Here is a 22,846-nt window from a genome sequence, read left to right as displayed (position 1 = left end):
TGCTTCAAAAGACTGTCATTTTAGAGTCCTACCCTGCTGATCGTCTGGATTTGACACAACTTGGAGTTCACCAACATCCTCGACCATGGGTCGGGTTTCCCTAGGAGCTATTTTATGTTTTCTTCACAAAACCTGTGTCTGATGCACTTGAGGTGGGAGGGAACAGAGGTGAGATCAGGAATGGGTGCAAAAACAGGCCTCAGATGACAATTTATGTGCGGAATTCCAACTGCACGTTAAGCAGGGTGTCCACCAGAGCTTCTTGGCCTCCTGTGTGCCAGGCTGTAAGTGCATTGTTTATTCATTCCTCACCCCTGCCTTGCAGGGTATGTACTGGTGTTATCCCCAGTTTCCAGATGAAGCAACTCAGGCAATCTGCTCAAGGTCACCAGGCCAGTGAGCGGCAGTCCACCTGGGCCAGCCGGTTGCATGTGCTCCGAGCCCTCCCCCATGTTGCCACTCAGGAACTGGCTAACAGGGGCTCTCTCCATGCGTCCTGCCTCTTCCTGGGTTGGGGAGAGCATATATGATCATAGTCCCTTCTGCCACCAACGTTCCACCTCTTCTGAAATGTCATCCTCCTCTTGGTCTCCGATGGCTCTTCCTTCATTGACCCAGTCATGGAACACGGGCCTAGCTCCACCACACTCCAAGCAACACAAAGTGAGGAGCAGCACTTAACTGAAGGTCTGTTGTGATGGAAAGTGCCACTTCCCAGTGGCACAGCAGACTGCTGGTGGGCACCTGCCCCCAGCTCCCCACCACTCCCATCATTCTATCGTCTTCCCTCTCCCTTCCCCACAAGTTCTAGGCCTCAAATCCAAACAACCACCACACGTCCCTCTTTAAATTGCCTGACTTCTGTCCAGCCCCAGCCCCATCCCCAGGTGTAGCTCAGTTCCGGCCCCATCTTCTCACATTTAAAACCCAACAAGATTTCTAACTGAATAACTGGCCATCATTTCCAGGAGCAGTGGGGACCCTAAGATTGTTATATTGCCTTTACCAGGCTCCACCCTCCATAGAAGGTTTTTGTGGTTTCAAATGGCATTTGCTTTCTCTGTTTCCTAAGAATTGCTATGGCCATTGGCATTTCTGTGGGGCTTGTAATGCCATTTTCCTATATATGCAGAGAGAGGCCCCTCCTTAGGGCTTGGGTGGAGTTGCCACCTGAGATAGGAAGGGGGAAGCCACTTCTATCTCAACCCTCCCAGTTCTGCAAGTCTCCTGAGAATGAACCAGTCCTTCCATTCAAAATGAGGCCTTCCATTCAAAATGAGAAGGAAGCCCCAGCCAGGTGGAAGAATTGGATGGGGTCTCAGCCAGAAAAGAGACAGAGTGTTAGAGGTAAATGTCCATAAAACAGAGGATGCCACTCCACAGGGACAGGCAGAGAGCTGCCAGGGAAAGAGCTGGGGAGGGGCCTGTGCAAGTGTCCTGGCCACCTGGGGCTGGAGACCCTGAGGCAGTGTTGTTTGCTTTGTCTGTGGTTATTTCCTTTTGCTCACCCTTAGTATTTGAAGAAGTTCTTTTTTATATTACCAGGCTCTTTCAGGGATGTGATGGGAACCAGGAGCAGGGTTGGGTCTACACTTGAGTTGGAGCTTTAAAGAGAATGCAGGGACAGAACATGAAGGAGCACCTAGAACCAGAAAGAAAACCCAAAAGGAAAGACGGAGAATGTCCAGGGGGAGAGACAGAGGGTCCAGCTTCAGCCACCCTGGCCACCTGCCAGCCTTCTCCAGGGCTCCTCTCTGCTGCCCCCAAAAGGCTTTGCACTTTGTTTGAATAAAAGAGGTCCCTGCTTTGTAGAAGGAGAGGGGAGAGGACAGCCTCTTGTGCCACCCCTGCACCCACATGCATGGGAACAGCACTGGCCTGGGGCTCTTTCCCAGGGTGAGTCCATCCCTCCTCGAGCCTTTGGTTGACTCACATCTCTGTAGTGACACATTGGACCATGTGCTAGGAACAGTCCAACTTCCAGAGAGAAAAAAACAGCTCTGGTGGTGTGTCATGACAACATGATAAGCATTTCCCTTCTTGAGAAGTTGGGGACAGGGCTAGCTTTGTGACTTGAGGCACCTGCTTGAAAATGCCTCCTCCACATTGTCAGAGCCATCTCCAGCTGAGTCACTCCTGCAGGGCCCTGTGAGACACTGCCGGGAGCCCTGCCCAGCCCCTCGCAGGATCAATACGTCAGAGGAACTAGCTGAAAGTCAGCTGGAAGCAAAAAGGCAGGAAGGAGGGCATGTGGAACAGCCAAGCTCAGAGTGCCTCGCGGGCCCTGGAGAAAAGGAGGTGTGAGTCAGGATTCTAACGCTGACAAGCTGTGCTGGGCGGGCAGGGCCCGGACAGGCATTTTGAAAGTAGGGGATTAGGGCTCAAGGTGACTTTGATGGGGAAAATTTTGAGAACGAACCTTTCTTGGTGCTGCTGGGCCTTTTTGGTAGGTTTGTGGAGAAAAAGAGGCCAGGGGGAAAGGCTGGCAGTGAAGGCCTTTGTAACTCCAACTCCTGCTGAAAGGGCGTTTTTAGTGAATCCTATCCAAGTGCAGGCAGCCATCCAGCTCTTTTTAGGGAGTGGGTGTTCCCTAGGAAAGTATTCCCCCAACCCTATTTGGAGAATTTTTACCAGAGAAACTCTGGCTGCGCTCCTCTCTGCCTCCTGCAAGAATCTCAGCAGAGCCCTCTGCCACCCACCCTGAGTCTGGCCAGACCCCAGGCAGCCCCACGTGTGTGTGTGCATATGCTCATGTGCGCGCACGTGCACACACACACACACACACACAAATGTACATGCTGTGTCCATCACACGCCAGGGAAGCAGCAAAGTGCTCATTCCTGTTCCATCTTGTTTGATTGGCTTTCTGTCAACCCTCCTCCCCCTGGAGGACTCCAGTCCCCAAGAGAGGGACATTTTTTGGTTCCACTAAGAAATTCTGTTTGGAAAAGAATTTCGAGGAGACCTTGCAGCCTGAAGATGATGCGCTTAGGAATAACCTTAAGTGTGATTATAATAAAACCCAAACCACTTCCATGTCAGGTTGCATCTCTCATGTGTTGAGAAGGGAGAACAAAGATTTCACTCACAGGGAAGCTGAGGCCCTGATAATGGTGCGGCACCTTCAAGGCCACGCAGTCAGCTCTGCGCTGTCAGTCAGGATCCATGAGACCCTGCAAGGGGCATGGATCCAACGGCAGACTTGGTTCCAGGCCCCAAGAGCCTGCAGGTAAGCAAGAGTTGGAGTCAGGAGGCTGGGGCTTGAAGGTGGCTCCACTGTGTGGCCTGTCAAACCACTTCACCTCTCGCTTTCCCCCTTAGCCAAATGTGGACAAGAATCTCTACCACAGGGCTGTGACTAGGGTGCAATACAATTTCAATGAGACAAGGGCCTTCCTAGGTTCTTGCCATGGTTTATTGCTCTTGAATCTAACAACAACAATAACTAATGTGTTTATAAATAAATTTCCAAAGACATGTTCTCATTTAACCTCAATATAGGAAGATATCAGTATTTCCATTTTATAGATGGGGAAACTGAGGCAATTCCTTGAAGTCACACAGTTTTAAAATGATAGAGCAGAGAACCAAAACTGATATCATTTTCCTTACACACTATATAACTAATATATTTTACCCTTCTTTGCCTCAAGGTAAAGTATTATACTCTTATTTTAGATAATTTAGAAAATACAGAAAGCCACAAAAAATACGTTTCACTATAAGCCCATTCTCCCAAGAATACTGCAACTCCCATTTCGATGAGCCCCAGGGTCCTCCTGTTGCTTAGAAAACAATGTGAATGCAGTGAAGGGACAGGACTACCATGGAGGCTGTGAGGGGTTGATGCACTGGCTGGGTTGGGCCTGCAAATGTTCAGGATTAAGGCATTTTGGAGGAATGCTGGAAAGAAGGGAAGATGTGGAGTGAAGAACAGGAGGGAGGAGAGTGCGAGGTGTACAGGGCCAAGGCTCCAAGGAGGGATAGTGAGGACAGGCCTGAAGATCTGGCAGGCCCCAAGCCAGCCTTCTCACCAAAGACCAAGGCCACTGCCCATCTCGTATCAGCAAGTCCCTGAGCATTCTGAGATGCTAGGAGTAGGAGGGGCCGTGGTCTTCTCAGATAATGAGGTTGAGATCCTAGAAGACTCTCTGGAGAGTCCTACAACCTCACAGGGACTGCCAACCTCCCCCTGGGGTCCTTGGTGGCTATGGAGACATCGCCTGTCCCTCTCTGGCCAGTTAGCTGCCCAGTGGGCAGGGCGGTAGGGACAGCTTCAATGAAGGCCCTGCCTCTAGGCACGGACAGCGTGAGGTTTGATGCAGCTCTGTTCTCCAGCCAGGGCAGCATCAGCAGCTCCTTCAAGCCACACAACCCTGGGTGTCTTTCCAGTGACGTAGGAGGGGGTCCTAGCCAGCCACACCCTCTTTACCAATCCCTGAGTGCAGGTGCCCCAGGGGCAGGGACCCCATCTTGTTACTAATAACAACAATATTGGTAACAAGTCACCTTGACTTTATATAGCACTATTGAATTTACAGAGCCTTTTTGCACACATTGTCTCATTTAATCCTCAGCAGGTAGGAGGAATTATCCTAATTCTGTAGATAGAGAAAATTAAGCTAAGAGAGACTAAGTGAATTATCTGAGGTTGCACAGCAAGTAATAAAAACGTTTATTTATTTTGCTTGTCATTTTGTGTTGCTCCAGAAAAGATTTAGCTAACTCATAGGACATGCGACAAGATTAAAAATAAGTTTAAAACATCATTAAAGAGTAGCAAAAAAATAAGTGAAAGAATGTGAAATTCTGGAGTCCAGCGAGTCCCCTACACAACGTGCATGCCCTGCCCTCCAAACCTGCCACACGATTGACTTGAAGCATTCTGGCAGATAACACAATAAGGGAAAGATAGTCACAGAATTCAGTGTCCATTAAGTAAAGACAAACCAGAAGCTTAGGAAACACAAAGCTATTCCTGGTTCTAGGACAAGAGGAAATTTTCTACCGAGGGCATCACATAGTGAACACCATCACAAGGAGAGATCATAGTGTGGTCTTTGAATTCTGAGACCTCATCAACACCTCTATGCCCTCGGTTTTTCAACTGCAAAGTGGGGGTAATTATAAAACCTAGCTCACAAATTTGTTTTGACAAATACATGAGAATCTTTAAAAGAGATTTTTTTTTTTTTTTTTTTTTTTGAGACAGAGTCTCTCTCTGTCGCCCAGGCTGGAGTGCAGTGGCGCGATCTCGGCTCGCTGCAAGTTCCTCCTCCCAGGTTCACGCCGTTCTCCTGCCTCAGCCTCCCGAGTAGCTGGGACTACAGGTGCCTGCCACCATGCCTGGCTAATTTTTTGTATTTTTAGTAGAGACAGCGTTCCACTGTGCTAGCCAGGATGGTCTCGATCTCCTGACCTCGTGATCTGCCCGCCTCCGCCTCCCAAAGTGCTGGGATTACAGGAGTAAGCCACTGTGCCCGGCCTGAGAGAGGTTTTTAAAAACAAGTTACTGAGAGAATGTGTAAAGCCCCATCAAACCCTGCTCAGTCAGAGCTCCAGAAGCATTGGGTGAACAATTCTCAGGGACAACCTTTCAGAAAACCAAGCTGGCTTGGCATGGTGGCTGAGGTAGACCCTGGGGTCTGGCTGCCTGGATTCAAGCCATATCTCCCCACTCTTTAACGTAATATCTCCATGCTTGTTCTCTCATCTGTAAAGTGTGGGTAAAAATAACCCTTTTCCATAAGGTTGTTGTGAGGATTAAAGAAGAGAATTCACACAAATCTCAGCCAAGTGCCCATCGGCACACAGCAAGTGCTCAATGAATGCCAGCTATGTGTAGTATCTTTAAAGTTCTTCCTTATCGTCATCCAGTGTTAGAGGTAGGTAGTTCCTGGAATTTGGGACTCTCCATGTGCCCTGGAGCCCTGAACCCTGGCCTTGCATCCAGTAGGTACTCAATTTATACTTGTGGGATGGAATTGGAAAGTAAGAGAAAGGGATTCCAGCTTAGCCTGGGAGCTGGAAAACTCCAAGTAGAATCACCAGGGGCACACAGCCCTTCCAAGCCTCTGTTTTCTGATATGTGAAATGAACAGGGGCCTGTAATCTCTTGGGACCCTTGAGTTCTCACAGTGATCACCAGAGAGGGCTTTACACTTCAACTACTAACTGCAGAAGGGGCTTGGCTGGGAATTCTTTAAAGAGAGACATCAGGCCGACCCGATTCCCACCTTTATCTCTAGGAAGGACTGGGCTGGGACTGAGTTGCTGGATGCCCTGCAGAACAATGGTGTGCACGGAGGGCAGTGATCACAGAGACATAGGAGCCACCCCAGGTCCAGGAATCTGTGATTTCCCACTGCTGGACCTGGAAGAAAGGGGCCTGGGTATGCCTGGGAATGGGCTATTTCCACTCCCGTTTGGGACCCTGCCCCCTTGAGGAAGTGTTGCCTCAGCTGACACCGACAGGAGATGGCTCTGTCTGGTGTGAGAGGAGAGGCAGATGGGGGTGGGGGAGGATGGAAGAGGTGAGAGAGGAAATGCTGACTGCTGTGTGGGAAGCCAGGGAAAGCTGGGCATCGCCTGGGAGAAGGAACCTGAGCCGTGGGGACAGCCGGGGAGCAGCAGGCCCCTCTGCAGCAGCAGCAGGAGCCCCAGGGACACCCCGCCGGAGGGCCTGGCATGGCCTGCGAGCTGTGGCCTCCCCAGATGCCAGGCAGCGCCATTCCTGAGCAGGGAGGTCTCCAGGTTCATACAGTGCAAAGAGGCAGTTTCTCTAAGCCAAAGGGAGGATCTGCAAACTTCTGCTGTGGCACTCAGGCTACCCCTGGCACCAGGGCCGTCCAGTGCCTCGGCTTCTCCCTGGGCCTCCCTCCTCCCAGCCTGAGCCTCACTCTGTTTCTCCCACTCTGCACTTGGTGCCTGGAAGGGAGGAAATAACTATTAGTGTCACCTGCTTACCAATGAGAGACATTAGCTGGCTCTGGCAGAACATGCAGCCTGTAATTTTTGGAGGAGTTACAATAATGGAGCTAATTTGGCGCTTCATCATCGTGCTCCTGGGTGAGCAGGGGGAAGGGAGGCCTGGGGCCTGGTTTATAGCAACCTCCCAGCAAAGAGCTCTGTATTTCCTGGGGAATCTCTGGGATCCTGGCCCCATGCTCCCTCCTTCCTGTCCCCCTCTCCCACACCGCTTGCTTCTCCTTCCAGTGAGGCATTGTCAGGATGCAGTTTGGAGATGGCTGAAGCCAACCCACTAGCGGCCAGAGGCAGCTCCACAGCAGGATGGAACAGGAAGGGGCCCGAAAGTGTCTGAAGAGTTTGCTCTGCACTAGATCCCTGAGAGGTGTCTTCAGTGCATACACTCATTGGGTTTCACGGTTCACCCTATTCTACTAATGAGGAGGCGAGGTCATCTGGTACAATGCTCTCATTTTACGGCTGAGGATGCACAGCTCAGGGAGGCACAGTGACTTGCCCCATATCATTCTACTGATTCGCAGCAGAACCGGGATTTGAACCCAGGCCTCTGAGAGTCAGCTTAATTTTTCCCTTAAGTTCTCTTACTGGGAACATCTGAACTGGAGCCTGAGAAGACACAGGATGCCCTCCCCAGTCCTACTGATTGAAGGCGCTGCTGGGTAGGGAAGCCCAGGGCTGGGAGGGAAGAAAGAGCCAGCAAATCAGCTCAGCTTCCATGGGGCCCTGCAGGCAGGAGCTGGGGCCTCTGAAATCCAGGCTAGAAGATTTGTCATTCCCACCCTCTACCCAGGAACAACTCCAAGGCAGCTGCCTCTTCCTCCAACTTTTGCTGACTTAGACATCCATGGGGCACACCTGGCCCCTCAGCCCACCAGGCAGGCAGTGGGGACTGCACACCCAGTGGGCTTAGTGCCACCACCTGCCTCCATGTGGCAGGAGAATGAAAGGCTTACAAACAGATTGTATTCTTGCTATATGCACGTCTCGGTTTTCCTACTAGCAGCTGGCCATGCTCTCCCCGTGGTTTCCTCTTATGCCTGTAAATCAGGGCGAAAGGCACCTGCCTCACAGGTAGCCACCTCAAGCATGACAATACTGCCCATCATCAGAAAGGGTCAGAGACGTTCAGTGAGTTTTACAGTCACACAGCTGGAAAGCAGCAGGGCAGGGATTCGAACCCCAGGTTCTGTGCCCAACTCCATGCATCGCTCCTTGGAACTGTTTATACTAAAACTCCTGTAGCAGACTCATGGTTCTTCCCTTCTGGAATCATGAATCAGGAGTTCTTCGTTGATGATTAGTCGTGGGTCTAGATGAAGGCCACCAAAATGCCTAAAACATTATAAGGCCAAGGGAAGGTTCTTGGTTTTGGTGAAAAGAAGGTGGAGTCAAAACTGATACAGTCTTAGAAGGCATAACCTCTAAATTATGATGCAATAGTAGGTGGGAACTAGGAGGGAAGGCATAGATGCCCCAGGAACTGGGTCAGCCATTTGGGAGGACTTCCTGAGTTCCGGGCGGGGGTGGAACACTGGAAAAGAGGCACTGATTGTTAAGCTGAATGTGGTCTTGCTGGGAAGCTGGGACTGGATAAGTTGGCTGATCACTTGGGGCCTCTTGCTTCCTAGTGGCATGTGATGGGAGTTGCTTTGCTCTGATCCTTAAATATCCCACACCAAGGGAATGAATTTTGAGATCTGACACCTTCAACTCTCCCAAGAAGCCTGTAGAGATCACAGACCATCTCCTCACCCCTCCTCAAGACCTAAGGAAGCAAGGAAATAACAGTGAGGAATATAACTACACCTTTACAGGAGACAGGGGAAACACTTCACTGGCTCAAAACTTTTTCACATATGGGTTTCCTCCTCCCAGTCCTGGTGGCTGCTCCCCAGAGACCTCAGGTACAAAGATCTGTGCAGAGAGGGCCCGCGGTTCTTCCACTGAACTGCCAAGTTGGGGACAAGAATTTTGGCCCAGGGGTTCTGCCCCTGCTGGCCTAGCTTCTCCCCCTCCCTCCTTCCCCTGAGGCAGTGTCTGCTGCAGCAGTTTGGCACTTGGTGAGAGAATGACTTAACAGGTGACTTTCGTGAGAAATGACGGGCTGAGGCCAGGGTGCTGCACTAGCAGGTTTAAGTGAGCAGGATGTATCCTCTCATAGTCTGTAACGCAGGGTGACACCATCCATTCATCTTCTTTCAAGAGAGGCAGGTGGGGGCAGGCAGAAGGGAGGTAAATATTCTAAGTCTCAGAGCTTCCTCTCTCATGCTTCTTGCTTCCAGAACACCAAGAAATTTCACCTTCAAAACCTACACGGTCCTCGGCAGCCCTAACCCTCAATAACCAGGGACAGAAGGTGGGGTGGAGTGGGGTGGAGCATGGACAGTCCCAGAGGAGGCTGGGTGGGATGGAGGAGAAGAGCAACACCTTCAGAGTCAACAAACCTGAGTCCAAAGCCAAGCTTAGCACATGAGACCCTAGGCAAGTTATTTAACCTCTATGAGTTTCAGTACAATGTAGAGATAATTATGCTCTCCTCCCAGGCATAGAGTATGAGTAAAATGAATGTAATATGTGTTAAGAGCTGGGTGCAGTGGCTCATGCCTGTAATCCCAGCACTTTGGGAGGCCGAGGCAGGCAGATCATGAAGTCGGGAGTTTGAGACCAGCCTGGCCAACATGATAAAACCCCGTCTCCACCAAAAATACAAAAATTAGCCCGGCATGGTGGCATGCACCTGTAATCCCAGCTACTCGGGAGGCTGAGGCAGGAGAATTGCTTGAATCCAGGAAGCCGAGGTTGCAGTGAGCCGAGATCGCACCACTGCAGTTCAGCCTGGGCGACAGAGCGAGACACTCAAAAAAAAAAAAAAAAAAAAAGTGTTAAGTACCCAACATAGTGCCTACAAACTAGTAGATGCTCCATAACTGTTAGTCTCCTCCTCTCTTGACTTTGGCTTTAATCACCAAAATAAATAGATTCAAAGAAGTGGAAGAAACTTCAAAATCCTGTCCAGAGTATTCGTGTTCAATTTGTTCTTCCAACTAGACAAAAGCAATGGTTGTCAGTTCCTGAGACTTCCCTGGGGGTTGTTAAACACAGATTATTGGCCCTGCCTTCTGGTGAGGGTAGGGCCCAAGAATTTGTGTTTCTGATTAGTTCCAAGTGATGCTGATCTTATTGGTCAGGAACACATCCTTGGAGATCTATGGCAATAAGGAATATTTACAGAGTGGTGTCAGATATCTTTGAAACACTGTCTTTGCTTAATACCTAATTTTCTTAAACCCTGTAAATTTGGATAAGGCAGCTTCTTTCTAAAATATAGCTACCCAGTGTGCCATGTGGTGCACAGGAAAAAGGCAAAGGGAAGTAAGTGGTGAGGGCCAGGACCAGTCCAGCAGCCCACATGGCTTCAATCCTTCAGAACCCTTGCTTGTGCCTAAAAAAAGAGAAGAGGACTTTTATGCCTTAACTTTTGCTTGGCAGCTCTGATATTTAATGACTTCAGTTGCATTAGGACATGTTCCATGTCACAGAGATTCTAATAGGTCTGACCTGGGGCAACCTCAGAATCTCTCGCCTTATATCACGAACTGAGGCTATGTAACACTCATCTGGGAAGCCTGTCAATAATGCAAACATCCAGGCCCCCCCTCCAGAGATGATGACTCAGTAGATCTTGGGCGCAGCTCAGGAATCAAGTCTCCACCTCCCAAGCTTCTAATGCAGGGAATATTCAGCCCACCCACTGAGGAACACCTATGAGGCTCCACCCTGACACCATCTCAATAACCACAGCAACCCTCCTGGGGAGACCAGAGGCTGAGGTTAAGCAAGGGCCTACTCTTGTCACCCATTCATTTTGCCACCTTAACCAGGTGAGCCCCACAAAGCTGAGTTGCTCATTAATTCAGCAAATACTAGTCAGCATCTGTTATACACCAGGGACTGTGCTCAGTACTGAGAATACAGTGGTGAGTAAAATATGGGGTTGAGATTAGGGTGAGGCGAGTGAAGTACCCAGGGGGCAGAATGGAAGGGGACACTCACTCTTGGATACATGCATGAACCTGACAGTGAGCACTTCCTTCACTTTTGTACCTGGGCACCTGCTTTGCCTCACCCTTGTCCTGGCCCTGGCAAAACAGACCCAGATCTGTCCTTCGGGAACACAGTTGGCAGCAGAAGGAGGCGCTGGAGGAAGTGGCCTGAGATGAGTGGGTCTCTGCCATGTGAAGAGCTGGGGAAAGAATGGTCAATCAGAGGAAGAGAAAGTGCAAAGTCATGGGGCAGGAAGAGCCTGGGGCATTTGAGGAAGCCTGTGAGGAGAGCCCTGGCACGGGGGAGGCTGAAGAGTCAGCCCCGTTCATGGAGGGCCCTGTAGATCTTCATAAGTGCTTTTGTTTTTATTCCTAGTGAAAGGGGATGCCATTGGAGGTTTTAAACAAGGAGTGGTACAATCCATTTTCCATCTGGGGAAGAGCACTCTGGCTGCTGTGTGGAGAATGGGGCGGGAGAGCAAGGGAAGCAGGGAAGGCAGATAGGAGGCGGCTGTATGCTGGCAGGGGGGTAGGCTTTGGCCTCCGTGTGGCACTGGAGATGGAGAGAGGTGGGTGGACTTGAGATGGAATTTGGAGTTAGAATTATCAGGGCTTGATGATGATCTAAATCCAAAAGAGGAAGGCAGATGTCCACAAAGATGTCTCATTTCTGGCTTGAGCAACTGGGTGGATGGCTGGGCCAGGTTGGGGAAAATTAGAGGAGAATGTAAACAGAAAAGGGCAACTTTGAGCCTCTGAGAAGTTTTAGATTTCCAGCCACATGGCCATGTCATTTTGGATATATGAGTCTGGAGTCTAGAAGAGATGTCTGCGGAGGGGCCGTAAACTCAGGAGCCATGAGTGGGGAGATGGATATTAACATTATGGCTGAGTGAGGAGAGGAAAAGCTTGACAAACTTCACTGTTTAGAGGCAGGGATGGGAGAAGAGGCTGGCACAGGAGACCTGAAAGAGGCAGCCAGAGAGGTGGGAGAAGAACCGGAAGGAAGTGGAGTTGTCAAGAGCAGGGCAGTCAACTCTGTGAAAGGCTGGAAAGAGCTTCTCTATGGAGCACCTTGCCATGGCAAGACCCAGAGATTCTGGAGTGTGGGGAGCAGGAGGTGGGGAAAGATCTTAATCTTCAGGGTGACTGTCCCCAAAGAGATGATGAAGCTAAAGCCACTGTCACGCAGTGCAGGCATGTGCCTTTGGCTGAGACCAAAGCCCTGCCTATTTGGCATCCCCCTCAGGGCACTTGTTTGCAAGAAACATTCCTCAGCTGCCCCAGGAGACTCATCAGGAAACCAGGACCAAGGTATCTTCCCTCCTGCTGAGAGTCCCAGCCCCCACAGCCCTGCGAGGGGCAGAGAGCAGATCTCTCACCACGGAGATGTCTGCCCTCTCCCAAGGAGAAACTGGCAGCTATTTGACAGCCACTCGGCAAGACAACTTGTGACAAGAAATTAAGATGGATTTTCATCATTAACTTCATTAATGTACCCTTTACGACCCCCACCACCCCTGTGGTTAATGAAGATGACAGTGGAAGGACCAGATCTGAAGTGAGGTCCTCGGCTCTGGGCTCTCAGGCACAAGCACCCTACGGCACAGACTTCCTGGCTTGACCAGGCATTACTGCCATCTCTTCTAAAACTTCTCCAAACCCCACTCCTCTCAAGCTCCTTTCCACCCTCGCAGCCCCTCTTCTTCTCCACCCTCATTTTAAAAAGTCATTAGGAAGAGATCTGCACCTCCCAGTGTGTTCTGACTCACGGATATTTGCCCAAAAGTAATGGTGCATGTGAAATACTAAGCCTCTTTTCAAGGGCAGGTTCACGAAGGGGAGGCTGAGAAAAAGTTTCCTAAATAAGACCATCTGTTTCTCTGAAGATGCTCAGATGCTGAAACATTTGCTTCCCGCTGATGTGCTTTAGTCTCAATGGGTCCCTAGGACAAACCCAGACTCAAGGGTCTCACCCACGTCCTCCGTGCACCGCTGCTCCACACCGGCTTGGGGGTGCCCGCTTCTCCATGGGGCAGTCCTTAGCTCTGTGTCCACACTGCAGGGTGAAGCTGGAGTATACTGAGTTCGTATAAGGAGCCTCAATTCTGGTTGATCATTTATTCATAATGCTGCAAGGCCCTTGGGGGCAGAGAAGCACTTGAGAGTAAAAGCAGGCATGGAACTCAGAACAAACAGAACCTGCCCCAGCACCCAGCAGGAAGCCCCGAGCGTCACAACAGACACATCCCACCCTTCCACCCCAGACACCCCCAGCATTCTTGCTGAAGCCCTAGGAGCCCGGGCCTGAGGCGGAGCAGGGAATCAACTCACGTCACCCAGGCCGGTGTTCACAGCAGGGGCCCCCTCTCGGCACCCTAGGAAGGAGTGCCCACTCCCACAGCTCCTCTCTCCCAGGCGAGAGCTGAGCCAGCTGTGGGAACGTGGGGCCGGCAGAGCGTCAGTCTCCACTCTCCTCCTGCAGCCCCTCACCCGGCAGTTTAGCACATCCTGCCGGGTTCCTCTCGGAAGTCCTGACTTTGCCTTGGGGCAGTTGTAAGATTTCTCCCTTGGCCTTTACCACCCAAGGGCAATGGGAGCACAACCCCAGGCCAGACCAAGGGAGTCAGAGGAGGTGACCCAAGAGGGGGTGACAGGACAGCTGGCCTGGAAAGATCAGAGTTGTCCAGGATGGTCAGAGGGATGGAGAGGTTATTTCAGGTGGTCGAAAGAACAAGATGAAGTCATGAAGGTGGGAAAGATCTTGGAGCATTTAGTGAGGAGGTGTCATCAAGAGGCAGGATGGTGTCATGGCTGAAAGTGGGGGCTCTCAAGCTTCCGTCCACATCCTGCCTGTGCCATTTAGTAGCTGTGTGCCCTTGGGCCACTTGCATAACCTCTCCGTACTTCAGTGTCCCCAGGTAAAAAGTGGTGATAATAGTAGTAGCCATCTCGCAAGGCTTTTGTGAAGATTATATGACATCATACATATAAGCACTTAGGGCAGGACAGCACATAGTAAACACTCAATGTTATGGTTATTATGGCTGGAGTGTACGGCACCTGGGGCAGAACAGTGGAAGGTGAGGCTGGCTAGAAAGGCGAGGGCCACCCGGTGAAGAAGCTTGAATGCCATGTGATTCTGTGGATTAGTGATTTTTCATGCCGACTCCTAAAAGTTCCAAGGAGGGAGCCCAAGGGGTTGAAGGTACTCTGGGTGCCCTGTTTCTGAGCCACTCTTCAGCTGCTGTATATGATTGGGCTTTTGGATGATACTTCATTTGAAGAAGAGGCTTTCCAACTACAAAACAAGTGTGAAATGAGAAGCCACTGAAGAATTCTGAGCAGGAGACCAACCACCTGGTTACAGCAAGGAGGATGGATTGGAGGGGGTCACAGGGGGAGTTAGAAAACTGCAGGGATCTGGCAGAGATGGTGCAGGCCAGAGCTGAGGTAGTGCAGCGAGGATGGGAGGAGAGGGCCTCAGAATTTGGGGACACTAGAAGGGAGAAGCTGTGCAGCTTGGGAACTGAGTAGCTGTGGAGGCCGTAGCATCTGAACTCATGCTCACTTTCTCCCGGCCCCTGCCACCCATTCTTTACAAGCTGCTGAAGTCCCAAACTGCTGCAAGTCCTCAAAGGGCTCTGCTTTTCACGGGAAGCAAAATCCAAGCACTTCCAAGTCCTCCCCTAACCTCCCTCTTACCCTTTGCTTACTCTGGTATCACAGCCACCATCTGCTTCCCCCAGCCAGACCCACAGCACTCTTTGCTAGCCTCTCTGCTGAGAGCTCTCCTTCCATTCTTGGCTGCTCCTCCCCATCTTTCAGGACCACTATGAGTAAAGCGGCCGCACACCCACTCACTACCCTTGGTCAGGTCCCTGGCTCCCTCGCTGCCCTTGGGTACCATCTTGCTTAGTGTACTTTTGTCTTCCTCCCTTAGAATACAAGTTCCTGGAGGGCTGGGACTTTGTCTTATCATTACTATCTCTCCAGATCCTCCAACATTTAGTGGGTGTGTGACAAGTGAATGACACACATGAAAATGGTCTCTGGTGTGGGTGTCTGGGTTGAAGGTGACACAGTGGACTGAGTAGGAAGTAAAGAAGGAAGGGCAGGGGTAGAGCCAGTCTCCCATTGTCTGCAGAATCAAGGACAAACTCCCAAGTATGGGCTACGAGGCAGGCAAGGCTGGCCCTTGCCTGGGGCCCTGTTTCTAGCCTCATCTGGGAGGTCTCCGCCCCTGTCATCACCATGCTGTCAGCCACAGGGAACCTCTCATGTGCCCCGAACACTCCCTGGCCCTTCTGTGTCTTTAGGCACTGTTGATCCCTCTCCAGAGAAAAAAAGCAAAAGCCCTTGCTTACTTTTTTCTGCTAGAAATCTACTTTTACTCACCTTTCTAGATCCTATCAAATATCACCCTCTTTGGGAAGCTTAGCTTGAAATCTGGGGCTGAGTTCCTTCTTCCTTGCTCTGCATGCCCACATCTTGTCCACACCTCTATTACTGCACTGACCAAACCAAACAGTACTACCTACTGACATGCCTTTCCCTGCCCCTGTTCCAAGACCGTGAGCTCTTTATAACTGTAGTAATAATTATAATAGTTGCCAATACTTACTAAGCACCTACTCTGTGCCAGCCACTGTGCTAAGTAAGCACTTTGCACAAATTACCTCATTTAATCTCTGCGGCAACCCTAAGAGGTGGGTCCTATATTCATCCCACTGTACAGGTTAGGAAGCCAAGATTATGAAAGGTTAAGTAAGCCATACTACTCTCTTAGGAGTACTTAAGCTTTCATAGTCTTAAGAGCTGGAAGCTGGATCTGCCTGACCCCAAATCCACATTCTCAACCATTTGTTCATTAGCCAGTATTTGCTGAGCACTTACTACACATCAGGCACTGGGCTACACATGAGAGGTATAAGGATGAATAAAACCAGACCCCATTCGTGCCTTCAAAGAGCATACAATCTGATGAGAAACACAGGCATTCATCATGTAGTCCCCAGATCAACATAAAAGTTAGAGTTGTAGTGTGTGCTACGAAGAGGAGGCCTGTGTTGCTATGGGAGGAGATATCACAGGGGCTGGCTCAGCTCCAGGTATCTGGCTTCCACATCTGACTCATCTCTGTACCCCCAATACAGAGCCCCAGGCCTACAATGCGGGGTTGCTCAGTGAATGTTTCTTTAGCCATTGGAGTCCAATTGGCTTCTACCTCATCTCTCTTCCAGCCCCCCTACCCTCCCACAACCCCTGGGGAACTTAACAGCACTTCCTGCCCAGTGCTTCTGAGATCTTTTTAGGTCTCCTATGGCTTTCCTGAAAGTATAGCGGATGCTTCTCTGCTGATGATGAGAGATTCAGACAAGCCACTTAATGACTAAGAGACTAGAAGTGTTCTGTAAGAAATGGGGAAGCATTGTTCTTGCTTTGCTTAGCCTGCATTCCCAAGATGGACTCAGAGGCACTGACGCCACTCGCTGCTTATTCAGGAGGAAACATGACTGGCCTTGGAGAAGAACAAAACATTTGAGGGGCAATGGGAACTTAAAAAATGGGAGCATTTGGATTTCAAAACGAAATTGCTAGATTCCCTGAGGCAGGCGATAGACACCACTTAAGCATCCTTGGGTCGTCTCAGTTGGTGATGGCTGATAGATTTTCCAGTTGGAATCTTGGGTTCTCATGGCTGACAGGGACCTTGAGGATAGAGCATCTCATCTAGAACAACCCCTTCATTTTATAGCCCAAGGACCAGAGATGGGAAATGATTTGCTCAAGGTCTCACAGCTAATTGGGGGTAGAGGGTCTAAAGTCCAGGTCTCCTGATTCATGGTTCACTGCTCTTTCATGGGCAGCCCACAAATAGGTTCTCTTTTTCTATGCCCAGGACTATGTGACTGCATCAAGCAGAGAGAAGTGCTTTAATCAGTTGTTGCAGATGGGCCTCTGGGAAGCCAGGGAGCACAGTGTTGTGCTATAGATAGGTGAGCCTTTAAGAATCTTACTCTCCAGATGCCCTGTGCACTGCAGCCAAGGAGAATGCTACTAATATGGGCAGCAACATCAGGTGGACAAGTTGCACTAAAGGACAGATTTCTCCAGAAGCCAACATCCTGGCTTCCCCTCCCCTGCCAGCAGGTCCACCTCCTGCAAGCACTAGCCAAGACTTTCAGCCAGCTGCTACTGAGCTCAGATCTACCCTATCAGCTCCTAGGTTAGAAGTCTAGAGGGCTACGCTGGTTTCTGCTGCTTTCTGGACAGCAGTGACCTCTCCTGCACCAGAGAGCTCATTACCAGTCAGGGGCCCTAAGGCAGCCTCTCCTGACAGCAGGTGAAGATGAAAGCAATAATGTGCTAGCTGTTCTGAAGCCCCTGGTCACCCCTTGTTTTATTGAAGCCCAAAGTCTCAAACACCTCTAATGAGGATAAAAGGCTGGTAAGCCATGTGGGATCTGACTGAAACCTCCTGAGAGAGGGTAGTGCAGAGAGAGGACCTGGTGAGGGCCGAGCTGGGGCCTGGCTTTCCAGAGAGAGAGAGTGACTACCAGGAGATGCTGACCCTCTCTGTTTGTTTAGCTCTCATCTCTTATTTACTCAAAATTAACCTGTTTATTTTCCTTTATTAAATAATCCAGTCCTCCGCTGCTTGTGTGTGCAGGGGAACAGTGAACCAAGAACTGCTGACTTGCCACCAGGCACAGTGAGGGCCAGCCACTCCCCCGTGCGAAGCCTGGAGCCAGGCTTTTGTCTTCTGGCCCTGGTTTCCTCCCTGCCTCCAGGTCATAGTGGGATCTTGAGCCAGTCCTTTCACCTGGCTGCGCCCATGGATGGAGGGTGCAGTTCACTTTTGGGTGCACGGGCCACACCACACTGCAGACTCAGCACCTGCATGTCGCCAGCTGCCACGGTCCTATGAGAAAGAGCAGGGGTCCTGCAAAAACCAGGGAGGTCTGCGGGTCACTGCTCCCCTGGAGGGAGCCATCCTGACAGCAGTTCATAGAGCCTGGGGCAATGCTGTTTACCCCGAGGGACCCCTCATATCCCCAGGCAAGCCTCCCAGGTCCATAACAAATCAACTCAGACTCCCCCAAAAGAGACAGCCTGTGAAAGCGCAGGCAACTCCGCATCTGTAGGACTTGGTGGTGGGGAAATGGTGACAGTGGCCTTTTGTATGCTCCCTCTCAGAGGGGCCACAGGAGCTTCCAGAGTTCTTCCCAGGGCCCTAACTTGATCATAACACTGCGTGAAGAACCACTCCTTCCAGAGTTCTTTTACTAAAATGTGAGCACCCCTTTCTGCAAGCATTTCTGTAGCTGCTTTTGTGTCCTGCTGGGCATGCTGAAGCACAAGCAGGTGCAAGGCAAGGACCCTGTCCCAAAAGGGGCTCTCGTCACTAGATGCTGGGGGGCACAGCTGCAGGGCAAAGGGGACTTGGTGACTCCTGTGAGCTGTTCGAGGACAGGAAGCCCTGCAGGGGTGTTGGGGAGAGATGCTTACTGTGGGCTGGACCCTGGGCAAGGGTCCATGGGGGTGTGGTGTGGGGGCATGATGTAGGTATAGGAGTATCCAAGCAAAGAGGAGAAGGGGAGGCATTTTGACAAAAAGGACCAACAATATACCAGCCATGTGGAGCAGAGGGTTGGCACAGAGAAGGGAGAGAGCAGCAGGTGAGGAGGTAGGACAGGGCCCAGTTGCTGAAAGCCCCAAGTGCAAGCTAAGAAGATGAGCCTTGATCCCAGAAGCCAAACAAGGGGAACCACTGAAGGGGTTTGAGCAGTGGCAAGGATATATGAAAATCTGGCACCAAAGCACTCACTAGTCACACAGCCTTGGGCCAGTTATTTAACTTCAGCAAACACTAATTTTCTCCTGTGTGCAATAGGGATGATGAGAGAGAGAGCACCTACCTCGCAGGGCTGAGGTAAGACTCACCGAGATAATCTAGCAAAGTACTTAGCAGAGGCCTGGCACACAGTCCATGTGCAATGGGTTGGTTCCTAGTACTGTGCTCACTGAATCTAAAGAGTTTCAGTAACTTGGGGCTTGAAGGGTTATTAAGGGAAATAAAGGGGCTTCTCTTTATACCTCAGTGCCTCTGTGAGACATGGAATATTTAGCCAGATGTGATGCTGATCTGCCCCCTGCCGCAGGACCCATGCCAGGGCACAGGGCACTTGCTATGTGTCTCTCTCTTGACTAGGGGACTAGGGAGCCAGGAGATGCACCTGAGTGAGATGGGGACTCCAGCACCTTCTTTTAACTGGTTACGCCCCACTAGACCATCTGCATGTCGAGGGTGGGGACTGCATACTCTTCGCAAAGCATGGTGCCTCTGGCAGGCACTCTGTAAATACGAATGGAAACACAAATGAACAAGTGGATGGAGTGTAAGCCAAGGTGCAGAAGGGTGAGGGTTCCCTTGAGCAGCTTCCTAGGTGAGCTGGAAGGGCATTGCCCAAAAGCGGAGTGCAAGGACCACTCTCTCGAGAGTCACGAGTCCAAGCAGCTGGCAAGGCTTGTAAACCTGAGCAAGTTATTCGTCCGTGAAATGGAGGGGAAAATGCCAACAAGCCTGCCTTGCAGAGTTGCTGAGAGCCTCACAGCTGGAAGTGATCTTCACGGAGGTGCTTCACAGGAGCTGGTGTGGGATGGCTGGCTCTGTGGAGGCCACGGGGTTCTGTGTGCAGGAGGGGTGGCTGTCTCCACAGTGTGCCCAGCCCTGGCCCCAGCCAGGCCCTTCCTGGGAAGCTGGGGGTATTCACCTTCTGCTGTTCCTAGAATTTGATTTGGGGGGTGACTTTTTTCGGGGGCCTGGACAAAAAGACAAATCTAGGGCTAGGAAAAGAGAGTGGGGGTGTCAGGGCTGCCTAGAGGAGAGTGCGGTGAGCGCAGGCTCTGGAGGTAGGGGGAAACAGGGCCTTGGCTTATTCTCCAGGGGGGAACAGGGCTGTAGGAGTCTCCAGGAGAGGGTGGCTCTTTGCAAGGCGAATGGACAAAAACCCTGGTGTCACCCTCGACTCTTGTCTCCCAGAAGTCATTATCTCCTTAGAGAGGTCTTCTGTAGCTAAACATTCAACAACTGTAGCCTCCTGCTGGTCATTTTATATTCCACTTCTCTGCCTTTTGTTCTCCTTGATACTTTTGACTATCTAACTTATATACTTACCTCCTTTATTGTCCTTTGCCCTAATAAAATGTAAGCTCCACTCGTAAAGATGGCAACAATAGACGCTGGGGACTACTAGAGTCGGGAGGGAGGGAGGGGGCAAGGTTTGAAAAGCTAACTGTTGGGTGCTATGCTCACTACCTGGGTGGCAGGATCATCTGTACCCCAAACCTCAGCATCATGCAACATACCCATGTTACAAACCTCTATATGTACCCTCTGAATCTGAACCTAAAATAAAAGGTGGAATTTTTTTTAAGTTGAAATTTATTTTTTAAGTTCCATGAAAACAGGGATTTTTGTCTGTTTTGTTCTCTCCTATATCCTTAGCACTCAGATCAACACTTAGCACATAACAGGTGCTCAATAAATAGTTGTTAACTGACTGAATTACTGAATGGATGGCTGGATGGAGGGCCTCATCTGAAATCACCCTAAACGCTGACCTCTTCCTCCTCAAACCTGACTCTGGAAGCCCTATGGGAGGAAATGTCTCCATATCTTGGAGTCCCTCCTCAAACCTGTGGGAGGAGGCTTCACCGTGACGGCGCCCTCCTTCATCAAATGGAGGAAGCAACCTGGCAAGGCACTGTTTAATGCCACAGATGGGTGTGCTTACTGTCTTTGAGGTTTTCCTGTTCTCTCAGAAACTCCCAGGAATCCCTGGCCATGACAATTCTGGGGTCAGGAGAGGCAGCAGGGCATGTGCTCTGTGCTGGGTTTATTTTTAAAGGATGACCACATTTAAGGAGAAAAGAGAAAGTGGACCTGAGGCCTGGCATCAAACACTTGCCATCAGATGGGATGGAAAGTGTTTGTCTCCTTGGTTGGCTGTGATTGACAAAGAACAACTGCACTGAGGGGCCGAAGCAGAAAAGAATCATGGACCTGCTGGGAGAGGGGACAGCTGAAGTCTAGAGCATGTGTCTTGTCCAGGACGCTGTCATGACCACATGCCTGGATGGGCAGGAAGTCAAGGGGGTCAGTGACTGAGAAGGGTGGGCTGGAGGAGAACAGGAAGAGGCCACAAAGGGGCTGGTGGTTTGAGGCTGCAGCCAAGGGGCACATGGAGATCAAGTCAGGCCAAAAGCAGAACAGCAAGGACCAGGGTCAGAATGTGGTTGACATTGAGAGGGAATATTGGAAGGGACAAATTGTACTGAAGAGGCAATATTGTTTCCATTGCCTTTTATACCCTGTTACTTGCAGCATGGAGGCCAGTCCCTTAGTCTTAAAAACACAGCACTGTGTCTCCAGGAGCCTCCTCCTGACCCCAGAGCGCCCCAGCAGATGCTGCACAGGACATGAGGCCCATGGTCTGCAAGCCCCTCATCTGCCCTCTCGTGTGCTTCTTTGCAGGAAAGCGTGGACTTGGGAGAGATCATGTTCTCCCTTTGCTACCTGCCCACAGCAGGCAGGCTCACCCTCACAGTGATTAAGTGTCGGAACCTCAAGGCGATGGACATCACAGGCTATTCAGGTACCTCTCTTAACCCAAGTGGCCTGCCAGCAGCCCAGACATTAGGATTTGGAAGGCTGTTCGGGGAGAAGGAGAAAGAATTGTCAGCATTCTTAGAATAGAAGCACCAGCTCTGGACACAAACTGCCTGGATTCGAATTCCAGTTCTGCCACTTCTTTGCTGTGTAAATGATTTGGTTTTCTAGTCTGAAAAGTGGGAGTAATAATATCTTACATGGGTTGCTTTCAGGAGAAATGAGTTAATTCATGTAAATGTTCAGAATGGTGCCTTACACATATAAGCACTCAGTAGATATCATCTGTTGCTGTCATTCTTTCTCTTAGAAGATGGAGATAACAAGAAGTAAATATATAGGATTTAAAAATTAAGGATAAGTTTTCTTATTTATGTGAGGCCCCAGGACTTCCAGAAGGGTTATGTCAAGTTTGAGTGTGTAAATGTTTGCCGGTCTATGCAGGCTTATGGCAGCAATTCTGTGCACTGAGCCAAGGAAACAAATCCACTGAAAAGCAAAATGCATTTGTATTTGAGGCTTTGCTGCAGGTCTGCTGGCCTCAGCCTCAGCACCAAGAGAGCTGCTAGGTACAGCAGGAACATAGAAATATAATCTTATTCTAGCGACAGAGGAAATGCTTGTTTGGGGGCAGCTGCACAGAGACCTGCAGGATGGACGTAGTGTCAGAGGTTTGAGTCTTTCCCCACAATTCTGCAAGTTGTGGAAGGAGGTATTTGAGTTTGGAAATAACAGAGGAGTAGCTTGAGTCTTGGGAGCCTCCTTCCCTCATCAGCTCAGACTGCTCTGAGGAGTGAAATGGGGTGAAGCCTCTTGGTCTGGGCTGCACTCAGAATTGCAAATGTGGAAAAAAGCTCAGTTTGTTTCCCTAGATCCCCTGTCCTCCTGCTCAAGAGACTCTCGATGATTCAGATTACCAACGTAAAACCACTCAGGAGGTGCTTCTGAACTTAGCTGGGAATATATTAAAGATTTTTCCTCATATTTGCTTTGTATTCTTTATTTATTTGCTGGAAACCCCCTAAGTTGTGGAAGAAGGTATTTGAGTTTGGAAATAACAGAGGAGTAGCTTGAGTCTTGGGTATAATCAGTTGCTGGAAAGAGGTGATGGCCCAGCCGAAAACACCTGGGCTCAGGTGTA

At 50.3% G+C, this 22,846-nt stretch overlaps 1 protein-coding gene across 8 annotated transcripts in view; it reads left to right on the top strand.

The window, feature by feature from the left end:
- The window catches only part of SYT6 (synaptotagmin 6), a 69,706-nt gene that overhangs the window by 33,721 nt on the left and 13,139 nt on the right, over positions 1-22,846 (top strand). For all 8 annotated transcript variants that reach the window (XR_004664561.3, XR_004664560.3, XM_034930155.3 and 5 more), the window contains one exon: positions 21,571-21,691. Coding sequence is in view for 6 of the 8 variants with exons in the window: in XM_034930155.3 (XP_034786046.3) it covers positions 21,571-21,691 (121 nt within the window). In the remaining 2 variants the exon portion in view is untranslated. The remainder of the gene's footprint in view (positions 1-21,570; positions 21,692-22,846) is intronic.

Source organism: Pan paniscus, chromosome 1, assembly GCF_029289425.2.
Source record: "Pan paniscus chromosome 1, NHGRI_mPanPan1-v2.0_pri, whole genome shotgun sequence".
NCBI classification, from domain to species: domain Eukaryota; kingdom Metazoa; phylum Chordata; class Mammalia; order Primates; family Hominidae; genus Pan; species Pan paniscus.
This window is presented reverse-complemented; position numbering and strand designations above follow the sequence as displayed.